Genomic DNA, 21,844 nt, shown 5'->3' on the forward strand with positions numbered 1-21,844 from the left:
CCGCCTTGCATCAGGCATGCCCTTCTCTTTTTTACCTTTTCTTGCTGGCTGTGCAGCTTTTCGCTGCTCCCAAAGGCTGTTTTATTTCCCAGACTCTCTTTAAGCAGAGACAATCTCGTGTGAGAAGTACAAGTCTTTAAGGCTAACGTTACAATCCAAGCAGAAGAAAAGTCACACGCAGAGAAACGATTTTCAAAGCTTCGACTAATTTTAAATGACACTTACATTCATTTCTGCAATTTTCCTGCTGTAAGCACATGAAGACCTCATTCTACATTCTACATTCCACTGAACCCCTCCAATACCCTCAACAGTCCATGAACATCTGGAGTCCAAATGAATACAGAATTAATCCCTAAGGCTGGACAGAAAATCAGGTCAGGACCATCCCTGCTATGAGAGTCACTGCGGAAATCTTACAGCGGGTCACTGGAGCCAGGCTGCACTTCCCTGCTGGTTTTGTAACATGCTTCCTTTTCAGAGCACTTTGCCTTAACCAGCCCTTGCCCACAGCACAGCACTGGCACAGCTGTAATGCAGTGACCTGGACCATCCTGATAGTACCCACAACACACAGGTCTATCTGTCCCCAGTAGCAAGGCATTCCTAGGACATTCTAACCAGATTCTTAGCACCTTCACTCTCCCAAGAGTCTTCAGAGGAGCTGATGGTGCTCAGCTCCTGGGGCTTTTAAGCCCTTCCTTTTCCTTCCTCGGGGGAGGGAGCGACACATCAAAAATAAAAGGAATAAAAGGAAAAGAAACAAAGAGTCAATGACACACACATGCTGTCCTACACACACACACACCCCCCCAAACAGAGGGGAAAAGCAAGGAAAAAGGAAAGTTCTACAGGGTGCTGATCTGGAATGAAATGGAGTTTGGAAGAGATAGTCATATTTGGCACTGTCAGCAAAAGCTTATGAGCGGCCCGGTGACTCTCTGAGCCTTAATGCCCTTTGTACACTTGTCACTTAAAAACGTCCCTGGAAAGTTCAGCTGTGCTGCTCCTGACATGTTTCTCCCACGGCTGCTGAATGGACTTGATGGAGAGATACATTCATCCTCTCCCAGTTCCATAAAGCACTAAACAAGAAGGACATATTCCATTTGGCCTTCAAGAAGCGTTTTTATGGTCCATGCAGATCCCTTTAGAAACAACCAACATAAACCAGAGCTCTCTGTCGGAGAGCGTGGACATTAAAAACTCTTGGTGTCCCAGAGCGACCCTCAGGCTAAAGGCTGAGGTTCCTGACAAGGTTCCAGCTGCATCCTGAGCACGCCGCTCTTGTGCAGGAACCAGAGCTGCAGGAACTCCTCGGGCATGGCGTGGAAGCCCGAGTCGGGCAGCACGTTGTCGTAGTAGTGGTGGCTGATGAAGCTCCCGCGCAGGTCCACCGAGAAGGGCCAGAAGCCGTAGATGGTGACCTCCTCGCACAGCCCCAGGGCAGCGCTGACCAGGAAGAGCCCCGTGGAGAGGCGCTTGGCGTGGATGCCCTTGCCCTTCCAGAAGCGGCCGATGTCCCGCAGGAAGGCGGGGTTGGCAAACAGCACGGACTGCCGGGCGCCGAAATCCTGCAGCGTGTAGTAGACGCGCAGGGAGGGTCCCGTGCCCGTCCTCATGGAGAAGGCTGGCATGTAGATGTAGCTGTGGTTGTAGACCTTCACGCTGTCCACAAAGGCTTTCCGGGACCACAACAGGTTCTGGAACCTGGAACGGCACAAGGGAGAATCAGCAGGTCACACATGGCTTTTCCCAGATGCTTCATAATCCGCCTAAGGGCTGCTCCTCATACCCATATTTACAATTCACTGCACACCTTTCTCGAGCCCAGACAAAGTCCAGACAAACTGACACTGCCTCTCTTTGGAAACAGACAGCTGAATAGAGAGTTGAAAACTATCTGGTATCCTGCTAACTCCAAAACATTTCTGATTTCACCTTCTTTAAAAAAAACAAATGAACACTGACAACATTCTGTAAGACTCAATCCTTCTTAGCAGCATTTTTCATCTGTCTGAAAATTCTGATTTTTCAAGTATGGCAGTCTATAAAAGAAATTTTCAATTCTGTGCTGTTCTTGTTCTTAAAGGCAGACTAAAATAAACCAAGTTAGATTAGGAGAGCAAGGTATATGTACAGATTATTTCTTTGATAGCAAAACAGCACATTACAATGTGTTTAATTGTCAATAGCTATTTGCTGATGGATGTTTTATTCCTGACAAACTGCTCCACAACCATTATCATGGACTATAAACTTTCCTAGCCATACCCCAAAGGTGGGGTTTGCTCCCCACCTCGATCACTTGACAATGTCCAAAGCCTTCAGAGTGCAAAGCTTACTACACTAAAAACCCCTTTTGCCCAAGCCTCACAAGCTCCTTTCACTGCAGCCAGGCTGCTCCCCTGCATGTGATCCCATTTTCCTGCAGCTCCAAATGCCTGTGTTGCTGCCTCCTCTCCCTGTTTCCTGCAGCCAGGGCAGATGTGTCATGACTAATTCCCCAGCCACACACCACAAGAGTCAGAACAAGAACGTTAAGCCAGCAGCACTGGATTTTTTTTCCTTTCTCTTGTGCAGGCAGAAATGGGTATAATAATATGTTTTTAAATGATTATAAAGAGATAAATTTTATGTATAAACCTCTTTGAAACTATAATAACAATGACACAGGTTTAAATAGAATGCCAGATGACCTCAAGAAGAATTAAACAAAACTTCAGCTGAAATGACTGGAAACAAAAAAACCCAAACAGCTTCAACAGCATTGGAATGTCTCATAATATATGCCAGGTCTTTTTGTAGTCTGTTTTGACAAAAAAATACCCCTTGAAATATTCTTGATAAATGGAAAGGTTTTGTTGACATTTTTAATATTGAATATTTGGTCTCTTGATTTGCTACAAGGTTCTTGCAGAACTTCCTGCACATGGTATTAGAATGAAGCTGGTTTGGAATCTGAAATCTGTGTGGCTCTCACTGCTTCTCTGCAGACCTGCTCCTACTGCATGGTGCTATTTGCTAATGGAGACAGAGCCACTGGCTTCCAAGCAAGACATCAATTCAACCCCAACCTACAAAAAAACCCCGGTAATTTCATAACTTATTGCAGAAGTTATATGGCATAATTTGGCATTCTTTTCTGTGGAACCAGCCAAGACACAGCTTAGTGTAGAAGGCTGGCCAAGACCAAGGTGCCTTGGCAGAAATTCACTGTCTGCTCTCCACGTGGGCCTCTCCCTCCATCACTACCAGACCTATGACTGTTCCCCAAAATCAGCTTTACCAGCCTCTCTTCCCAAGGAGTAGCAGGACAACCTGCAGATTACCGGGTGCATGAGTTGGCTCCATCCTACCAAGCTTATTTTGTTTCCATCAGGACACTCTCACTAAAGGGTTAAAAACAAAAAAGAAACTTCAAGCTTAATGCTTCCAATATTCACCTAAGTGGTCAGACTCCCAGTACCCAAACACTGTCCTAATATTCCTAATCACTTTGGAAAGGTCCCTGTTCAGTCACTGGGCATTGCAGGCTCAAACTTCTTCCACAGTAAGGAGTGGTGAACAAACACCTTGGCTGAGGAGGGGCCAGAGGCACGGCCACTGTGTCTCCTGAAGCCCCATGTCCTTTCCCACTTAGAACCACTCCACAAATTTTACTGCAGAGGGCAAATAGCTGTGGTTATTCCTAACCTGCATTTTCTAGCAAATTTACCATTCTTATAAAAGCCCCACGCAGCTCAGGATGGACACATTAAAACTCCTCAGCCTCAGAGGGCCAGAGACTGTCTCTGACTATTCATTTGCTATCACTGCCACAACATTTGCAATTCTTCTGGCTAAATCCCCCAAAAGCTTTAAAGTAACAGGAAGTAAGCAGCAGTGCCATGAGACCGGTGCATGGGAGGGTCTATGCACAAGGGACAGCAGCATTTGTCACCCTGCTGCCCCTAAACTGTCCTTTAGGAGCATCATCACCTCCTGCAAACCCTTGCCTCATTCCAGCAGTCTGGATGGCAGTGCCATGGGCATCCTGCCAGTTCAGCACGTGGGCATCACCCAGGTGGCCAGGAGCCCATGGAGAAACATAAAACATGCTGGCTGTGGCTGGGCTGACAGTCTGAGAGCCAAAAAGCTGCTGCCCATCTTGAGCACCTCATGACGGGACATATTAGAAACAAATGAAAATTTCTGTTACCTATTTGTAAAAATGGGAGCACTCTCCAGCATCCTGACACTTCACAGGCCAGATGGAAGCCGAAAAATCTGGGAACAAATGCTGTGCATAAGCAAGTTCCTCGAGCAGGTGCTGGAAGCTCAGGTGTGCTTTCCTTTACCTCCCAGTCCAGACAAGGAATCCTGCAGGCTTTGAAGGTACCACAGCACATCCATGCCAGCCAGAAGGCTGCTCCACACTTGACAGAGAGACCAGGAAGGCTTTTCCCTGGAGGCTTTGTGGTGCCCACGGGAGCACCAAGGTGTTTGTCTCCTACGTGTCCTGGCACAGCCCTGGATCCACATGGGCACAAATGCCTTCCCTCGTGCCAATCCTCACCCAGAACGAGGAGCTGCTGCTTCCTGGGTACTGCTGGCCTCGTCTGAGCTCCCAGCCCACGAGCTGTGCAGCTCCAGCACACACACAGCTTCCAGAGAAATGCATCAAATCATCTAGAGCTCTGCACAGGAGTGCATCTCAGGTGCCGTTATCTCCCCAGTGCAGCTTAGGGCAAGAAATGGCTGAGCTGCTCTCAGGGTCCTGCCCCAACCCTCTGCAGGCAAGCTCACACAAACCTGTGGTGAGCTGCCAGCATCTGGGTAGAACTGGAGCTGGAATCGTCCAAGCCCTGAGCAGCACCTGGAGACTCCACAAGCAGCTTGGGAATTGGCCATGATGCGTTCCAGCAGCAGCTCCCAGAGAGGCACGAGTGGCTGTGAACCCTGGCAATAACAGATCACAGCAGCTCCAGCCCATGCAGGCACTTCTATTTCCACTGCTCTCATCAGGGGACAGTGAACAGCTCAGACCATCAGCACCACATGTTTCTGTCAGCTTCCTAGGAGAGATCAACTCAAACCCAGCAACTTCCAGCAGCATGAGGAGGCAGAGCTGCACAGATATCAGAGAAATGGTTTCCTTGTTAGCAGCTGGAGAATCCCCTCAAGTGCTCTGCTCTACTTTTCCAGAGAGAAATATTCATCCAAGAGAAAACTGCCATGGCACACTGTCACAACAGAACCACCGAAGACTTAAGAGTAGTAAGTGCTTTGGGTTTTGCTTTTAATCTGTTTTTAATGTTCTTTAGCAGATACTCAGGGACTGTGCTGCTCCCTGGTACTGAGAGACAGTTCTCAGTAACCACAGGGAATTTGCTGCAGTGACATTGAGCTGACCTTCTTGCAGATAATTATGGCAGCACTCCCTTGCATCTTGGTTTCTTTTTGATCTCCCCAGAGAGTCGCTATCTCATGCCTGTGACGATATCCCAGGCACTGACTCTGCTGGCATCTGCAAAGTCACAGGTTCAGCATTCTGGAGTAACTGGGAGTTGACTTATCAGAGGGGAAAAATAAAATTATGTAACGAGGGGAACAGCTCAGATGCCAAAGAAACAGCACATTTTAAAATTATGACAGAGAGCTCAAGGGAATAGAGCAGAAGGCATAAAGACTTTTCTGCTATGTCCCTATGACAAACAATAACCCCACAAAAACTATTTAGGTAATTTGATGTCAGCATTAGCCAAGAATGATTTAGCAATCTGCTGCAGCTGTTGGACTCTGCTCACAGCTGGGTCACCAGAAGTCAGCCTGCACACACGTGTGAGCCTGCTGTGCTGTGACAGAGGGGCTGTACTGCACTCACTCCTCAGAGTGCCATTCCAACAGCAGTGCCCTCCTTCGTGCCCTGTGCTCCCACTCACATCCAGCTCTTCCTGAGCATCTGCCCCTCTGGGGCTGGAGCAGACAATCTTGCTGACACACAGGCTGTGTCCCAATTAGCCAATTGTTTCTGTGTGCTCATTCCACCTGTGGCACGCTATAGGCGCAAGGCAAACTTCCTACTTGTCCACACAGGGAGCCAGAACTGAGCACTTCCAGCCCTATAAATGGACCCCATTTTATTCTACCCCAGCTTTCCCACAACACAAGCCACTGTTTACTCACCTTAAGGATAGCTACCTGGCTTAAGGATCAATTGTAATCCCACTAAGGTCAATGGCAAGACCAGCTCTGATCCCAGTGGTCAGTCTGACCTCATTCCAGCCACCGTCAGCAGGAGGGATTCTCCCCTGTTCTCACTCTGAGAGCTCGTGGCATGAGTGGGGTGATGCTGTTCCCATATTCTCCTTCCCCTTTGCCCTCCTTCCCTGCTGGCTGTTTATGGACATAAACAACATGTTTATGTTCACTGACCCCCAGACTCACTGCAGCTCATCCCTTCCTGCTGAGACCCCACACTGCTGTTCTCATGGACAGGGGCTCCCAGCCTCCTGGAGCCTGTTCCTCTCTGTCCTCTCTGATACCCAGAATTAAAGACAAATTCGCCTCATTCTCCTTCTCATAAACCTTTGGAATGGTGTTTTCCAGTGCAGGGATTCTGGGTGCTTCCACCATCATCTTTAAATGGCCAGAAGCAGGGGAAAACACTCTTTCCAGTGACTTTCTGGGCTAATCTGTTTCTTTATGAGGCACTGTCCTTAGCATGTGACCTTCAGAATAATTTGATGCATTCAGAAGGTCCAGTGAGACATGGCAGAGGTATGTTTTAATCCTCATGAAGAAGCAGGCTCCTTTTCTGACTGAATTAAGCATTAATTGGAGCTTTTGAAAAACCTCCACCTACTCCTCTGTGGCTCTAGAAATACTGGATATAGTGCCAAGGGAAAGATGACTTTTCCAATGGAACACAGAGCCAGCTATCCTGTACAGCAAAACAAGGAAACATTAAAATCAGTGTTCACTGGTATTTTGGGACTGTGTGTGATCCTGATTCTGCCACCTCAAATTAAAATGTGCTTTAAATAGCTACTCTTTCCAAAACCAGCAGAGGTAAACATCAATCCTTTCTGTTATCTGACAGCTTGGATCTTAGCTTCCAGAAGAGGAACTGCTCATCTCAGTCTGACACTTGGAAAATTGTGGCTGCTGTAGTCATACACAAGTGGAAATAATAAAAAAGGACAGGCAGAACAGCGGGGATGCAAATTACTTGTATTGTTAAAATTGCTGCTGCCTGGTGTTTCTAAGTCTCCTGAATACTTCCAAACTCTTGCAGCTGGAAGTCAGGAAGGTGGGAAAGTAGGAGAAGCAATGAAATCAGCTAGGAAAAACCCCAAACAGCACAAATCTAAGTCTGATATCTTTGGCTGCATGCCAGAAAAAACTGAGCAGAAACATAACCAGATCACACATTTCTTCAGGTTTTAATGGAAAAAGAATCACAACTAAGCCACACAGAGACTTTGGGAGATTTGCTTTGCATTAAGAGAGTGTCCCTAAGACTGCTGTGTCTTTGGGACAGCACCAACACAGATTCATCGCCTGGATCCTTCACTCAAATACTCAGTTCCAGGCCCAGGTCCCTGTGGATCACTGCAGAAACAAGGCTAACAGCATCACACCTTCCTGACTGTGCTGGCCTCCCGTGCTTTGTCACCCAAACATAAAACCTACCAAATGATTGCAGTTACAAAAGACCTATTCATAGCTGAGAACACTTTTGCTGAGTCTTGGAGTTCTCTCTTGAACGTCATGACATCCTTCACACATTAATAATTTGCAAATAGCAGTGAAGGTGACATTCAGCTACATCCTCTCTTCAAACTCCTGGAGCTCTCTCAAAAAACAAACTGGAAAGAGAGAGGAAAACAGCAATGTTTGAATGAGTATTGTTCTTAAAGGTGCTCTCTGCTACAAAAATTACAGACTGAAGGAAGTTATTTAAAACAGTAAATGCTTCAACAGGGATTATGGAAGACCTGTAACTAGGATGTGCTCTCTTTTGAGTATGTAAGCACCCTTTTTAAACTTTAGTACATGAATCACTGGTGCTCTCTGAGACCATGCCACAGCTGCAGCACAAATCCCTCTTAAAAACTGTCAACTAGAAGCTTGGTGAGAAAATCAGAAGTTCAGAGCCCATAGGAATATGTGGTGAATCTAAAATACTTGAAATGGGGTAAAATAAATTCACACAACTGTAAAATACATAAAAGAAGATCTCTGTATTTTTTCTGTTAGCTGCTCCCACTGGGCACCCTCCCCCGCACTCCTAAAGGGACAAGCATTGCAACTGAGCAATCAACTGGTGGCCACCTGAGTATGAACAGAGGAGGTGACAAACTGCTCTGGATCCAAACATGAGGCTGAAATTATAGAGAAAAGAGAGAAACAGACAGACAAGGAAGTTCCTTCCAGTCCTTGGCACACAAAAGCTCAAGCCATTTGTAAAACTCCTGGCAACAAGCCAGGGGAATTGAAACCAGCCCAAGGACTGCAGCTGTAGACCTGCAGAACAAAAAGGCTTTCCTGCCATCTGATGCCCATTTCCAGCCATCCTGGGGCTCTTCAGTCATGCTGGAAGCATCAGATGCTCCTCCAGGCTTCCAGCAGGGTCCAAGGCACGTTGATTGCTGCACACTGGATCTTTGAAAGAGCTTTCTTTGCCTTCTGCAACTCACACACAGAGCCTTAAGGAAGACTAGAAACAAAACCAATACATTTTCAACTGCACATCCAAGTATTTTCAGCACAGATTTCCTGATATTGCTGTAGTTTGTCAATGAAGTAACCCCAGTAAATCTTACTTCCAAATATTTGCCTCATCTGTTATCCTCTGCATCCTCCTAACCAATTAGTTTACCAATACTTTTTTTACTCCATGATTGCCTCAATGCCTTTGTCCAAAGCTGTTTAAAAATTCAAATATACTCTATCTACTGGATATCCACATGCACCTATTCCAAGAACTCCCAGAATTTTGCAAGAGCACGTACATGTATCCAGGTGTTCACTAATACTGCCTTTCACTGTAGTCTCCACCACACCAGCTGGAAGAACGTCAGGCCTGCAGATACACTTGAGCTATTTTTCATTTGGACTGTTTGTAACCTCTGATCCCATTTCTAGCACCCTCCAGCCTTCGAGTACCAAGGCAGCTTTTGGTGAGGAAGTACTCACACTGCTCTTCTTGCATGGCTGAGCCCAGTCCTGCCTATAGATTCATATCCACCCTGGATTATACCTTAAATTCACTTACAGTTATCTCAGTCTCAGCCTGATGGGCCTCCCATGGGCACAGGGAATGATCTCAGTGTCTTCCACAGTGAGGAAAGATGCAAATAATTCATAGAGCCTCCCTTTTATACCTGTTTATTATAGCTGGCCAAGAACTAACCACACACACACAGAGCAGGTGGGGCTGGGTGTTTTCTGCTCCTTTTTGGCTCATGTGGGTGCTGGAAAGAGGCTGCAGCACTGGGCTTTCACCCCTCTGATTGCTCTTGGAACCTTTTTCTACCTTTTTCTACCACATAGGTAAAATATTTAATCAGCCAGAGTTTATTACAGATGCAATTTCCTTTGGAAACAACTCCAGCTTTTGGTAGGATGTTTCTCTGTTTCCATTAATCTCCTTTTTCTCTGACCTTTAGTGATGTCTTTTGTAACTTCCTGTTACCTTTTCCCAAGGCTTAACAGATGCTTCTGGAACTTTGTCCTGTATGATACCCTTAGGAGAGTCCATTATTTTGGGTAGATCATCCAGATGAATTTTCTAAGATGCTCCTTGGTGCTTAAGGCTGAGAATGCCACTTAAACTTCTTTTCAACACGATCAAACTGCCAAGGTTTCCCCTCAACTCTTAGGGCAGCCTGCACTCAATTTAAATTGCTGGAGCTACGACAATTTTGACCAAAATAATAGAACAGAATCAAAGTACAGACAGCTGAAATATGCTGGAGCTTTTTCTAATATCTTCAACTATTTTGATATCTGTGCAAGTTCTAGTTCCTATACCTTTTTACCCTTCACTAACTTCCTTTAAAGGAGACACAGTGTAAAAGAAGTAAAGACCAAACTTTTTTCCTAAGGTAGCAGGAAAGAGCTGCTATTTGCTAGGACAAAATGATGCTTTTGAAAGCCATTGAGTACCATAGAGCCCTCTATGCATTGCCTGAGGAAAATGGAGCCCAACATTTAATTCCCCATGTCTCTTAGTTTCCAAATGCCAATGAATATTCAAGGGCAGAAATGTTTACATTATTTAGGAGCAAATTGATAATTGTGGTTGGTGGTTTCCCTGTCACACATCTAAAGGTGCTATAGCTCTTCTTTTTTATATAATGTGCATAACTCAGATGTGGCCCCCAGTCTGAAATCCCATGCAAAAATACCTTTCCCCGTTTTGCTCTCTACCTCAGGGAATGGTCATCCCAATGAATGGTCAGAACTGGACTGGCACTTCTTTCAGATTCAGGCAGCACAAAAATAAGCTCATTTTCTTTAATGCTCAGGGCATTTAATCCTGAATTACAGCAGCAATTCGGTCAAAGGACTTCAGACAATCATATTAATACTAAATAAGTCCCACAAGCTGTATGTGACTACAATAAACACCAAAGATACAAACACAGATTAAGCCACTATTTTGAAGTATTTCTGACTAGTCAAACAGGAACAAAAGCTACCATTAGTGCCTTGGCTCCCTGAAGCAGCAGTAACTTGTTACCTTAAAAAAACGTGGATGTGGACCTAAAAGCCAGGCTTTTGAGGGAGGAGGGAGGTCTGGCCTGGTGTCCACAGCACAGCTCAGACACAGGAAAAGAGAGTACCCTAAGGGCACCTGTTAGAGAATGCCAAATACTTTTCAGATGAGGCCAAACTGTAGGTGTGAATGTAAATAAATGTCAGCAGCTGTCTGTCAGCAGCTCCAAAGAACCTGAGCCTGGCCATGAATCATGGAGCAGTCCCAGCCGACTTCCAGACACTGGAATGATCATTCAGGATGATGCCTGGCAGACCTTTATATCCCAGCAGCTCAGCACACATACTCCTAAAACAGCAACTCAAACAGCCCAAGTGGTGAAATCCAGCCCCATGTTTTCACACACCAGGGCCAGAATAATTTGTCTGGTGATGTGCAACACTGGGAAGCTCTTGCTGAGGTTTATATCCACAGGCTTTACCCAGATAATGATTTGGAAAACAAATACAGTTTTTGACCAGTGACATATCTTTATCTGAATTTGCCTCAGGGCCAGAATTCCGTTCCCTAATCTGCTGCTGCAGCAGATTAAGGCCCAGGGCACAGCACTGCTCTGCTTCACCAGGCTCGGCAGTACCTCACACACTCCAGTAAATCCAGCACTTGGCTTGCAATGCCAACTACTCTGCAGTAGTAGTAACTAGTCTTAACTAGGTACTAGTAGTAACTAGTCCTACTTGTTCTAAACATCAGACAGTTTTTTCTCCTTTCTCCCACATCTTCATTTTTATGTTAAAAATGACCACCCTAAGAAGTGCTGTCAAATATGACAAATCCTTTCCTTGGAATATACTTTGACATGGAGTAAAAATGCAATCTTGAAGATCCTGCCTGGAGTCTTTAAACTGACACCATTCTCCCGGTGGATATCAGTGGATTTACACCAACTTCCATCAAGTTTGGATATAGCTCAGTCCTGATGATCCCACACGCCAGATACTGAAAGTTTCAGGGACCACCAGCACACTGCATTATTCCAGAAGCACCCTGTGAACACACAGCAGAGACAATGACATCATCTGGATGCACAAGCCCACAGAGATGATTCACCCAGCACAATCATTTGCATTCCTGACCCAGGTTTAATGTACTGGGGAAAATGAGGGATGGCAGCGACTGTGCTGGAGCATGAAGTGTGGAAAATAAACAGAGCAGGATCTCTGGCAAAATCTGTCCTGTGTGCTGCTTCCAGAAGCCATTCCCAGTCCCACTGCGAGCTTAATGGGCCTAGGAGCAGGCAGTGAAAAGCACAACAATTTGCAGGAGAGCCTGCTGGTGTGCCTAAGGGATTTCCTTTGCCAAAGCCAGGCTGCAGAAGCGCTCCACAGCATCAGCCAGCACACACCATCCCATTCCTGGCCGGATCTAGGCAGTGCCACCTCTGCACTCCCGGGCAGCCAGGGGCAGGGGTGACCCAGTGCAGCTGCACAAACCCGAGGCAAGGCCCTGGGTAAGCCCAGCAGCTGGGTCTTTCCCAGCACAACCTAACTCCAATTGCTTGGGAACAGCACAGCTCGCTGGCAGGTAGCACCACCTACAGATTTCCCCACCAGCCAGGGAACAAAGCATCACCTGGGTTTAGGGGTTCTGCCAGGGCTGGCCCAGATGCTCTGGCAGAGCTGAGGTGCTGCAAGGGAACCCAAACAGGGACAGAGAAGATGCAAAAAGCTCCTTGGAAATCCTGCAGCGTCAGCACTGTAGGAGATGCTGACTTCAGAAGGCTCTTAATGAGCTTCCAGCAGTCCTGAAATGCTTTGTAATGCCCTGTAAGTACCACAAAATCTGGGATAAAAAAATCAAATGCTAGGCTGTCAGATGCTGAAAAAAAAAGTAAACAAAATGAGCGGGACAAATCAGGGATATCACCAGTGTCTCTTGCCTCTGAACTATGATGATATTTGCTATATAAAAAGCTCACAGATGATAGGCAGCTGTCTCTGACTATACTGTCAAATCTATGAGTAGACTCATAAATCACACTCTTGACATGGAGAAAAACTTCTTGCTCAGCCCAGAGGCAGAGAGCATTTTTCTTTCAAAGTCAAGTGTACAGACTTGAGTCTGAGTGCAGCCACAGCATCTTCACTCTAAACCTTGTTCTAAAAATTCTTCCTGAGAGAACAGCAAGAACTTGTGCAGGTTCCCCTTTTCAGGACAATGGTTTTGTACAGCCCTCCTGTGTAACAGCTGGGGCCACAGTGCTGCGGTACTGTGAGAAACTGAGCGTCCCCTTTCCATCCAGAAGGCCCTGGAAGGCAGCAGAAGAGCTGGATTCCAGCTGGATTGCAGATCCTGCCTGCAGGAAAGGAGCCAGGGCTGAGCTGTCAGCCCAGGGAGGGCAGCAATCAGTGCCCCCCTTGAAGGGTCCCAGCCAAGCACTCCTCACACTCGCAGGAGGGAATGCAGACTCATATAATACTTTCTACAGCACAATCTGTGCACTGCCCACAGTTTTCCACTTTATTTTTACATTTATGCTGACTACAGCGCTATAGGCTTTCACATGCTTTCAACTTCCACATGTGTACAAGTTCCCACTTAAAATATCCTGCTTGTCATCCTCCCAGGTTTTATTTCCTTTGGGAAAGCTCCAGGATTCAAGTAGCCACCTTCTGATTTACCGTCCTGAATTGGGAAAAAAGCCCTCAACTTTCTTCTGCAACATTCTGACACTTGAGAGCACGTTATATTTTCAGATATAATTAGCAGCCCATTCCCTCCACAGAAACACCCCATTAAAAAACATCATTGCCATGTTTGAAAACCAATGATGATAAAGAATAAAATTCTAGGATCACAATATTCAAACCCACATTGAAAAAAATTATGTTACCAGTTCAACATTTCTAAATATACAGCGATATTTTAAAAAAAGTTCCAAAATAACTTAAAAAAAAAATTACAATAAAAAGTTCCCTATTTACATTTCTTTAACATTATCCCTGAGCATTCACAGCTAAGCCATAGCTTAACAAGAAATGCAGTATGCAAGAATAGCTTATTACACCCATAATGGAAGAAGTTACTGCCTCATTTTCCTTCCACAAATCCTCCTGTTTCAGTGCCATGGAACTTGTAAGCATCTTTACTGCTGTTTGCATGTTTGATGAAAAGTTGGTGACTGTCCTTACTGAAGTACACGTTTGCTAAAAAATAACAAAAGCCAAAGAGAGAATTTTGCTAAGGGCTTTTCTCCTAGGAAAATTCTCTGTGTGACCCACGTGCCAGGAACTGGCTACAGAAGTAAATAAAACCTCTCCAATCTATTTTTCCATCTTCATCTATTCTCAAAGTTCCTTGAAACAATTATAATTTTTACATTGCTGCTAAAAGAAGATGCAGAGATTCAGGTCCTACTTTTTATTCTTTCTAGGGCAATTTTTCTGCTAAGAGAGCCACGTTGTTCTCTGCCCTGCTGAATTGCACTCCTGACAGCTTGGTTTGCCCCATCCTGCTTTATCTTTCAGCAGCACCATTTGGTTCTCTTTCAGCACAATGACAGCTTTTGGCAGCTTTCTGTTTCCTCTCCCAGCAAACAAGCTATTGTGGGCTAAGGATTACACCAAAATGAAGAACTCCAGTGGATCAGCTTTAACCTACCAAATTGCTCCTCATATCTTGGAAACCACTGTCCTTGCACCACTTACTCTTTCAAATCAGAAGTTGAAAAAGCATCATTGCCAGAGGCAACCTCCCCCCCCAAAAAAGGAGACAGGGAATAGAAATTAAGTATTAAAGTGGCATATTTATGATTTAATTAACTAATTCTTGCCTGTAGTATATTCCAGACCTGATGGCAGAAACCTGCCATGAAAAACTGATTAAAACAAATTTCCTCAAGAAGAGAGTGGCTGAAACTAACAGGAAAGAGGTCTGTGCCATTTACTCTGATACCCAAATAAACTAGCCAGAACTAATTTCAGTCATTCGACTTTTCACCAAAAACTACATCCCAGAGAGGGCTCTTATCATGTTCTACAATAAAACATAAAATCACTTGCTGACCTGGGATCTGACATACTTATTTTTGTGTTTATACTTGGACTCATTTTATATTTGCTTCTGGACTTTCAGTTATCACCACTGCAGACCATTTAGAAAAAGTAAAAATCAACTAACTTTTTCAATTGAAAAAAATACTATCCTGAGAAGAACTTCTTTTGAAAACAGAAAAATTGTAAATTTTATTTTTCAATGAATAAATTATTCTTCTGAAAGATGTACCCCAAGACTGAAACCACCTTTAAAAGTGGATGCAGCTGTACTAATACTGGGGCAGAGTGCAGGCACGTCTGTGACGATCAGTGAACCAGCAGGGAATGTTAATGAGCACGCAGCAGTCCTGGTAGCCCCTGCTCTGCTGAGCCCAGATGGGGCCCACCCGTGCTGGCTCTGACAGGGCACACACAGCCAGAGCTGCATTTGCAGCGAGACCGAGTGAAACAACACTGCACCAGCTCCCTGTCTCATCAGCTCAACTGGAGAGCCAAAGGAGCTCTCATGGGAGCAAGGGAAAACAGCCAGAAGCAGTTGTTAAGATGCAAGTAGACATAAACAGCTCAGGGATGGTGAAACGTGGAAAATGCCACAGTAGTCTAGAAACAGATGCCACCAAAGAGAACAGACTTCTTTCAAACAACACGGTCTGATCCCACACACAGCAACAAAAGAAGCTCCTGTTGGCTTCAGCATACAGCAACACACAGCACAAATCAAATAGGATATGAACTTTCTGCAAGGGAAGCTGTTATTTGATGAAAGAGCACTTTCCCAGCTGCATCATTATCATAGCAAGAAACTCACTGGGATGAAGCTATCTAAATCTAACAAAGATGAATTCAGTATCACCCTGACACAGATCCCAGATGCACTTTTGAGATGATATATATCACCTTAGCCTGAGGCACGGCATTCATCCTTGTAAATTCAGGGATGACAGATGGGTCTGTTAGGCACCAGCAGTGCACCCTGAACACGTTATGACAAGTAATCTGCTTACAAGCAAGGAATAATCCCTTCTCTAATGCCAGGATCTTACACTGAACGTGCTGCTGGGACAACAAAATCATTGACAACAAGGAAGTCTGCTTTGTTTCTGCAACTGCAAACACTGACCACATCCAAATGTGCCCCCAGTGCTGAGGCTGCACCTCCTGCTGCAGGATGGTGCTCACTGGATGTGGTTACAGCCCCATCTGGGGCTGGGGCAGGGTGTGTGGCACAGGAACAAAGGATGGGAGCTGCTGCCTGGGCAACGCTGCTGATGTCATGTCTGACTCCAGTGGAGTCACTCCAGGACTTCCCTCAATTAGGGCACAATTACCCCAGCAGCAGCATTTGGAAATGTGCAGGGGAAGGAGGAAAGGAAAGGAAGAGGGACTTTTTTCAAGCCTTTTGGAGTCAACAACAGTGCAGCAGCCTCAGCTAAACCTGTGCAAGAAACCAGCCACAGTCCCTGAAGGACGACCACTCAAAAACCTTCCTTGGCCTTTACATGCTCTGGCCTGTAAATAAATAATGAAAGGACATGTGTGGAGATGTCTGTCATGCATGAAGAAAATGGAACGATGAAACAATTTCCCCGCAGTTCAGGGAAAACAGTGCAGCTGCAGTTGTGGATAAACACAAAGCCCCATCAGCACAGCCTCAAAGTCTGCCTGTGCAGCACGAGTGCAGATGGCCAAACACCAGGAGTAAGCGTGTCTGACCATTTTTAACTCCCCAAGGCAATGTCTTGCCTAGCAGATGGCCCAGCCTTTGGCCTTTTCATAGTTAACGCATTTCTTGAGCTGTTTAACTTCCCTCACTCTGCAAGAAAACTGCACTGTGTAAAATCATCCTTACCTTGGAGTACTTTGAGAAAGCCCAGAAATGAGGTGGCTGCATGGCCTCACATCAGCCAGCAGATGCTAACCACTCACACTGCTCATCATGCCCTCCTTGCAAAGCTGACGGTGCAAGACAAGACAAACAAAAGTCAGAGACAAAAATGATGCAAAGGCTACACAGATCACCCCGGAAAAGGATGAGGTCAAAGCCATAGAAGGATGCTTTGAGAGGTGCAGCCTGAAAACAGAGGGAGAAAACTCCCAATAAAACATTTAAAAACAATTATGTGGAAAGAAATGTTTAAAGCTAGCACTGTGCAAACCACAAGGGAGTCACAGACTGAGTTGAGTTTATGAGAGGGTGACAAAGACAAAGGTGACCTAAAGTGACACAGGTTTATATAGAAATATAAACACCTTTCAAAAATCTCTCCATTCCCTTCTCCAGGCCATGATTCCTTCCCAAAGGAACAGGGTTTTCATGCTTTTCTAACATTTGTTAGCACAATCCTTTCTCTCTTTTCTTCATGAGCATTAATCTAGACCGCAGAGGTCACCACTGTCCCTGCCAGCCAAGGGCTGACCCAACATGGCACAGTCAGCTCCATCCATCCATGCACCTGCCTCCTGTTTCCAGGAGCTCAGGGCCACTCAGCTGAGAGCTTTCTTAAGGGAAAGATCCTCTGGTGCCTGTATTTCCATGAAATGGTTCATGGCAAATGATGGCACTCCTTGTTTTCCAGTTCTATCACTATTACCATGCTCAGTAAAGGTGCTTGAAATGGTTGGCATGGTATGGCCCCAATACGGGCTCTGCAAGGGAAAGGTTACAGCTCAGGAAGGAAAACAAAGCAAACTGATAAACACTGTTGAGACACCAAATAATATCCAAGAAACATACCCCACACACTGTAACTAAAGCCTCAGAGCATATGAGGCAGCTCAGGTGTTTTTATGCTCTTTTATGACCCAGCAAAAACAAAACCCAAGGGAGTGGCTACACTCTAAACCGTCTAAAATGCTACAACTGCAGAGACACGTGAAAAACCACATTTTTAGGAAACTTTGCAAAGAGCTTTTTATACCAGAGCTTCTCCAACAGGTCAGCTGTGTAGCAGGACAGTTTTAGCCCAGGTGTGGATCTGATGTGTTTGAGTACCTGCTGTGATAATGTGGTTTAATGGTTACAGATGGGCTGCTCCCATTTCCCCTTTCAAATCTTTTAGATTAATCTGCAGAGTGCTGAAACTCACACCTGCATCCATGTTCAAACAGATGATGGGGCTTGCAGAGGTTTAAAATTCTGGAACATCCATTGCAGAGGAAAGCTCCAGGGAAGAAAAGGCAAGCCTAGCCATTACCTCAGATGCCTAATTCTGCAAGACTCAGATTTATAAATACATAAATGCATACTGATTTAATTTCTCACATTTCATTCAGTGGTAAATGGAAGTTGCAACTATGACAGCAAGAGCATTTATTTTGCTTATGGGAACACTAGCAAAGTAGTAATTAGAGGGAGGCAGCTCAGTAACGTGCTTCCTTCCCCACAAACCTCTCCAAAGCACCCTTGTCAATTGACTTACAGCAGAAAGTAAAATCTCATCATGTTTCCTGATAAATTATTTTGTAGCAAGTTGTGTTGGTTTTGCAGAGCCTGGTATTTGGCAGCAGGGGGGCCACGGAGGTGGCTGCTGTGAGAAGCTGCTGGGAGCTTCCAGCACGTCCAGCAGAGCCAGTCCCTATGGTTCTGAGCACAGACCTGCTGCTGGCCAAGGCTGGGCCAGCCAGGGATGATGGTAACGCCACTGTGGTAACAGATTGAAGAAGAACATCAAAAAGTGGGGCACAGCCTTTTTTCCTCACCAAAGAAGAGGAGGAGGTGAGAACATGTGAAGGAAACAACCTGGAGACACAAAGGCCAGTGGAGAAGGAGGGGCAGGAGGTGCTCCAGGGGCCAGAGCCGAGATTCCTCTGCAGCTGTGGTGAGATCACGGTGAGGCAGCTGTGCCCTGCAGCCCTGGGGATCCAGGGGGGATGCAGAGATCCATGAACAGCCCATTTCAGAGGTGCCCATGCCAGAGCAGGGGATGCCTGGAGGGGGCTGTGATCCAGTGGGAGTCCCAGGGGAGAGAGGGGGCCCTGCTCCCAGGCTGGAGCAGCCTGTCCTGTGAGGAATCCACCCCATGCACAGCAGTTTTGGGAGCACTGCTGCTCCTGAGATTGGAGCCACACTGGAGAAGTTCAGGCAGAACTGTCTCCATGGGAAGGGACCCCATGGCCCCACAGGGGAAGGACTCCTCTTCCTCTCCCTGAACAATCAAAGAGGAATTTGGGTGCTGAACTGGCCAAACCCCCAAGCCCTGTCCCTTGTGCTGCCACTGGGAAGGAGGGAGGAGCTGGGGGAAGAAAAGGTGGTTTTAGGGGCTTATTTTACTTCTCATTATCCTCCTCGGACTTTGTTAGTAACAAATTCACCTTTGTATCTCTAAGTTGAGCCTGTTTTGCCCTTGGAGTGTTTTCTCCCAGTCCTTATCAGCTCATGAACCCTTCATTAAATCTTCCCCTGCTCTGCCCAGCTGTGGCAGGGGAGGCTGAGCAAGCGACTTCCGTGGGTGCCTGGCCTTGGGCCAGGGCCAAACCACAACACAAGAGTCTGCACTGCACAGCATTCCTCCCTCCCTCCTCCCTTCCCAACAGTCACATGAACTCTCAGATGTCACCACAAGACCATTTTCCTAGACTTCCTTTTTTTATTTTTTGACATCCTCCACTGCAGAGTAATGCACAGATGGCTTTTACCACAAAAATGATGCACAGCAACATGCACAGTGTTTGCATCAAGTGATTTTGCTGCCTGGCTGGAAACAAGACCTCAATGAACAACAAGGAGCTGCCCATTCCCTGTGGTGCCAAGGGTATTCCTACCTTTGCTTCCCTGGAAGCCATGCCTGGCAGGAACTAAAACTTGCTGTTGGAACAGAGTCCACACTCCATGAGGAAATAAGCCTCGAGCATCTCTGGGATTTCAAACCATAGCTTTCACTCTCAGATCTCTTGAGCACTCATTTACTGACCTTCTTTCATTTAATCCTCACAGAGACCAAGGAGCAGTGAGTGCACAACAGCATGTAAAGGCCAAGCAGTTCTAATGCTCTTCACCCTCATCACTGAAATGTCACATAAAATATTTCTTTCCTGGCTGTAGATCTGCACCAGAAGCAAGGCAGGCACACCATCCCTTTCTGTGTGACTCTGCTAAATGTACCAGACTTCTTACTCTGGCCTAGGGCTGGGGGAAGAAAAGGCTGCTTGTAACAGAGAGGGAGATAAAAAAGCATCTTGAGCCTTGTTTCAGTCCTGGAGCACACTGAACCAGGTGTTTGTCCCAGTTATCAGGGCAATAAAAAAATAACCTTTTCTTGTTTTGTGAATGAGAACGTTTTTGGAGAGAAAGCTCTCGATATTGAAGACAGCTTTTTCCGATCCATTTTTAGCTGGCATGGCTGTTGTGTAATTCAGGGATCAGCTTCCCCCCTTTTTGCTGATTTAAAAAAAGCTTTACTGTAAGCTCTCCCTCTCATTCCACGCCAGGGAACTCTCCCAAAGATCATCTGAGCTCCTGCAGTGCTGAGGCAAACAGGCTGATGCCACTTGACTGAGAGCCTTCTCCTCTCTGAGCAGCATTCACAGCTGTGGGCTGCAATGTTCCCTCCAAATGTCACAGCATGGCCCAGTCCATCTGTCCCTCCCTGGACAGCTCCCCATTCCCTGCACCTCTGGGGCTTTGTCCCACAAATCACCCCTGACTCTTCACCTTTAAATGCACCTCAGGGGTGGCTCCTTGTAAAACCCAGGGGTTCTGGTGCTGCAGACATCAGAGCTCCACGAGAACAACCCTGCCAGGTCTGATGTGTGACTGCAAGGACAAGACCAAAGGATGTCCCTGTGAAAGGGGCTGCAGTTCACAGGAGAAAGCCAAACAGAAACAGCTGCAGGGATTTTCAGGATGGCTGGAGGCTCTGACTCACAGCCATTGTAAGATGATTCAAAATGTAATGACCTGCTCTCCCAAGTGCTTGTTCTCACCTCATGCTAGGGGTTACAGACTCCAAGGAAAACCAGGAAAATGAAACTTGGGAAGGCTGGTTCAACCCAAAGCTCTGCAACTTTGCTAAAGCCACACCTGGAGATTAATTGAGCTATGGAACATGCACCAAACTCCACAAATCCTATCTCAAATCAGTAGCAAGCAGCTAGCAATGAGGCACTTCAATCCCTGTACAGCACTGGGTAAATACACATGTAAGGCATAAGGCATGAGTGTGTCTATGGAAAGGGGCCAGAAATTCAAAGGTTGCCTGAAGAATAATCATTCTGAGAGATTTCATCAACTAGTATAAAAATACTTTTCCTCAGAAAATGATTAATCACCCCTAAATTAGTTGATTATCTTTTAATCAGAATTTTTTTAAACATCAAAAGTTAAAGATGTAAAACTTTACTTATTAGTTCAATTTTAAATCATTAGAACAGTAAATAAAGATGAAAAAGTATTTCCTTATTTCAGAGCAGAACTGAGTAACCAGCTGGTGGAGATTAGGATCTCCTAATGTCCTGCAGGGAGGATATAAATTCTTCTTTCACTTCTGCTAGGACAGGGTGAAAGAGGAGGTGGGCACTGCTGCCACCATGAGCTGTCTGTCCAGCTCAGCCACCAGCTCTTGGGCTTCACACCTGTGCTCTGTCTGAGCAACAGCGGCCAGGTGCTGCTTTCAGTTCTCAGAGCTCAGCTAAGATTTGTATTTCCCCTCGCATTTTGACCAGGTAAAACTGTTCTCACCAGCAGTGAAGCTGTGAGACTGCACCCATGCTGGACATTTACATCCAAGGAAAGGTCAAGGAGCTTTTCCCCATACTCAGACTGCTCCAAGTGTCCCCTGGCAAGGGCAGAATGAAGCAGCAGGAAATCAAGAGTGGGATAGCAGAGTCCTTTTCCTGTAATACACTGTGCTGCCACGCACGTTACTGACTGGCTGATTCCTCAAGGAAGGAATGTGGGTGTTCTGGTGGCCAAAAGCACATTGCTGCTTTATGGGGAGTCTCATAATGTCAGGTTATGAAATACGAGGCAGCCCTCCCTGCTATCCACCATAAAAATATCCCATCGCACTCTCTAAAGAAATCACATGAATTTATAGGCATTGGAAAATATACAGCAAGTGAGAGGCTTTTGGAAACACCAAGG

General features: G+C 45.9%; 1 protein-coding gene across 1 annotated transcript in view; it reads right to left on the reverse strand.

The window, feature by feature from the left end:
* Positions 1-280: 280 nt before the first annotated feature.
* Positions 281-21,844, reverse strand: part of ST8SIA1 (ST8 alpha-N-acetyl-neuraminide alpha-2,8-sialyltransferase 1) — a 94,686-nt gene continuing 73,122 nt past the window's right edge. Inside the window, exon 5 of the mRNA XM_054631814.2 lies at positions 281-1,710. Within this exon, the coding sequence (XP_054487789.2) occupies positions 1,230-1,710 (481 nt within the window). The 3' untranslated portion in view covers positions 281-1,229. The remainder of the gene's footprint in view (positions 1,711-21,844) is intronic.

This window comes from Agelaius phoeniceus, chromosome 5 (genome assembly GCF_051311805.1).
Source record: "Agelaius phoeniceus isolate bAgePho1 chromosome 5, bAgePho1.hap1, whole genome shotgun sequence".
Lineage (NCBI taxonomy): Eukaryota > Metazoa > Chordata > Aves > Passeriformes > Icteridae > Agelaius > Agelaius phoeniceus.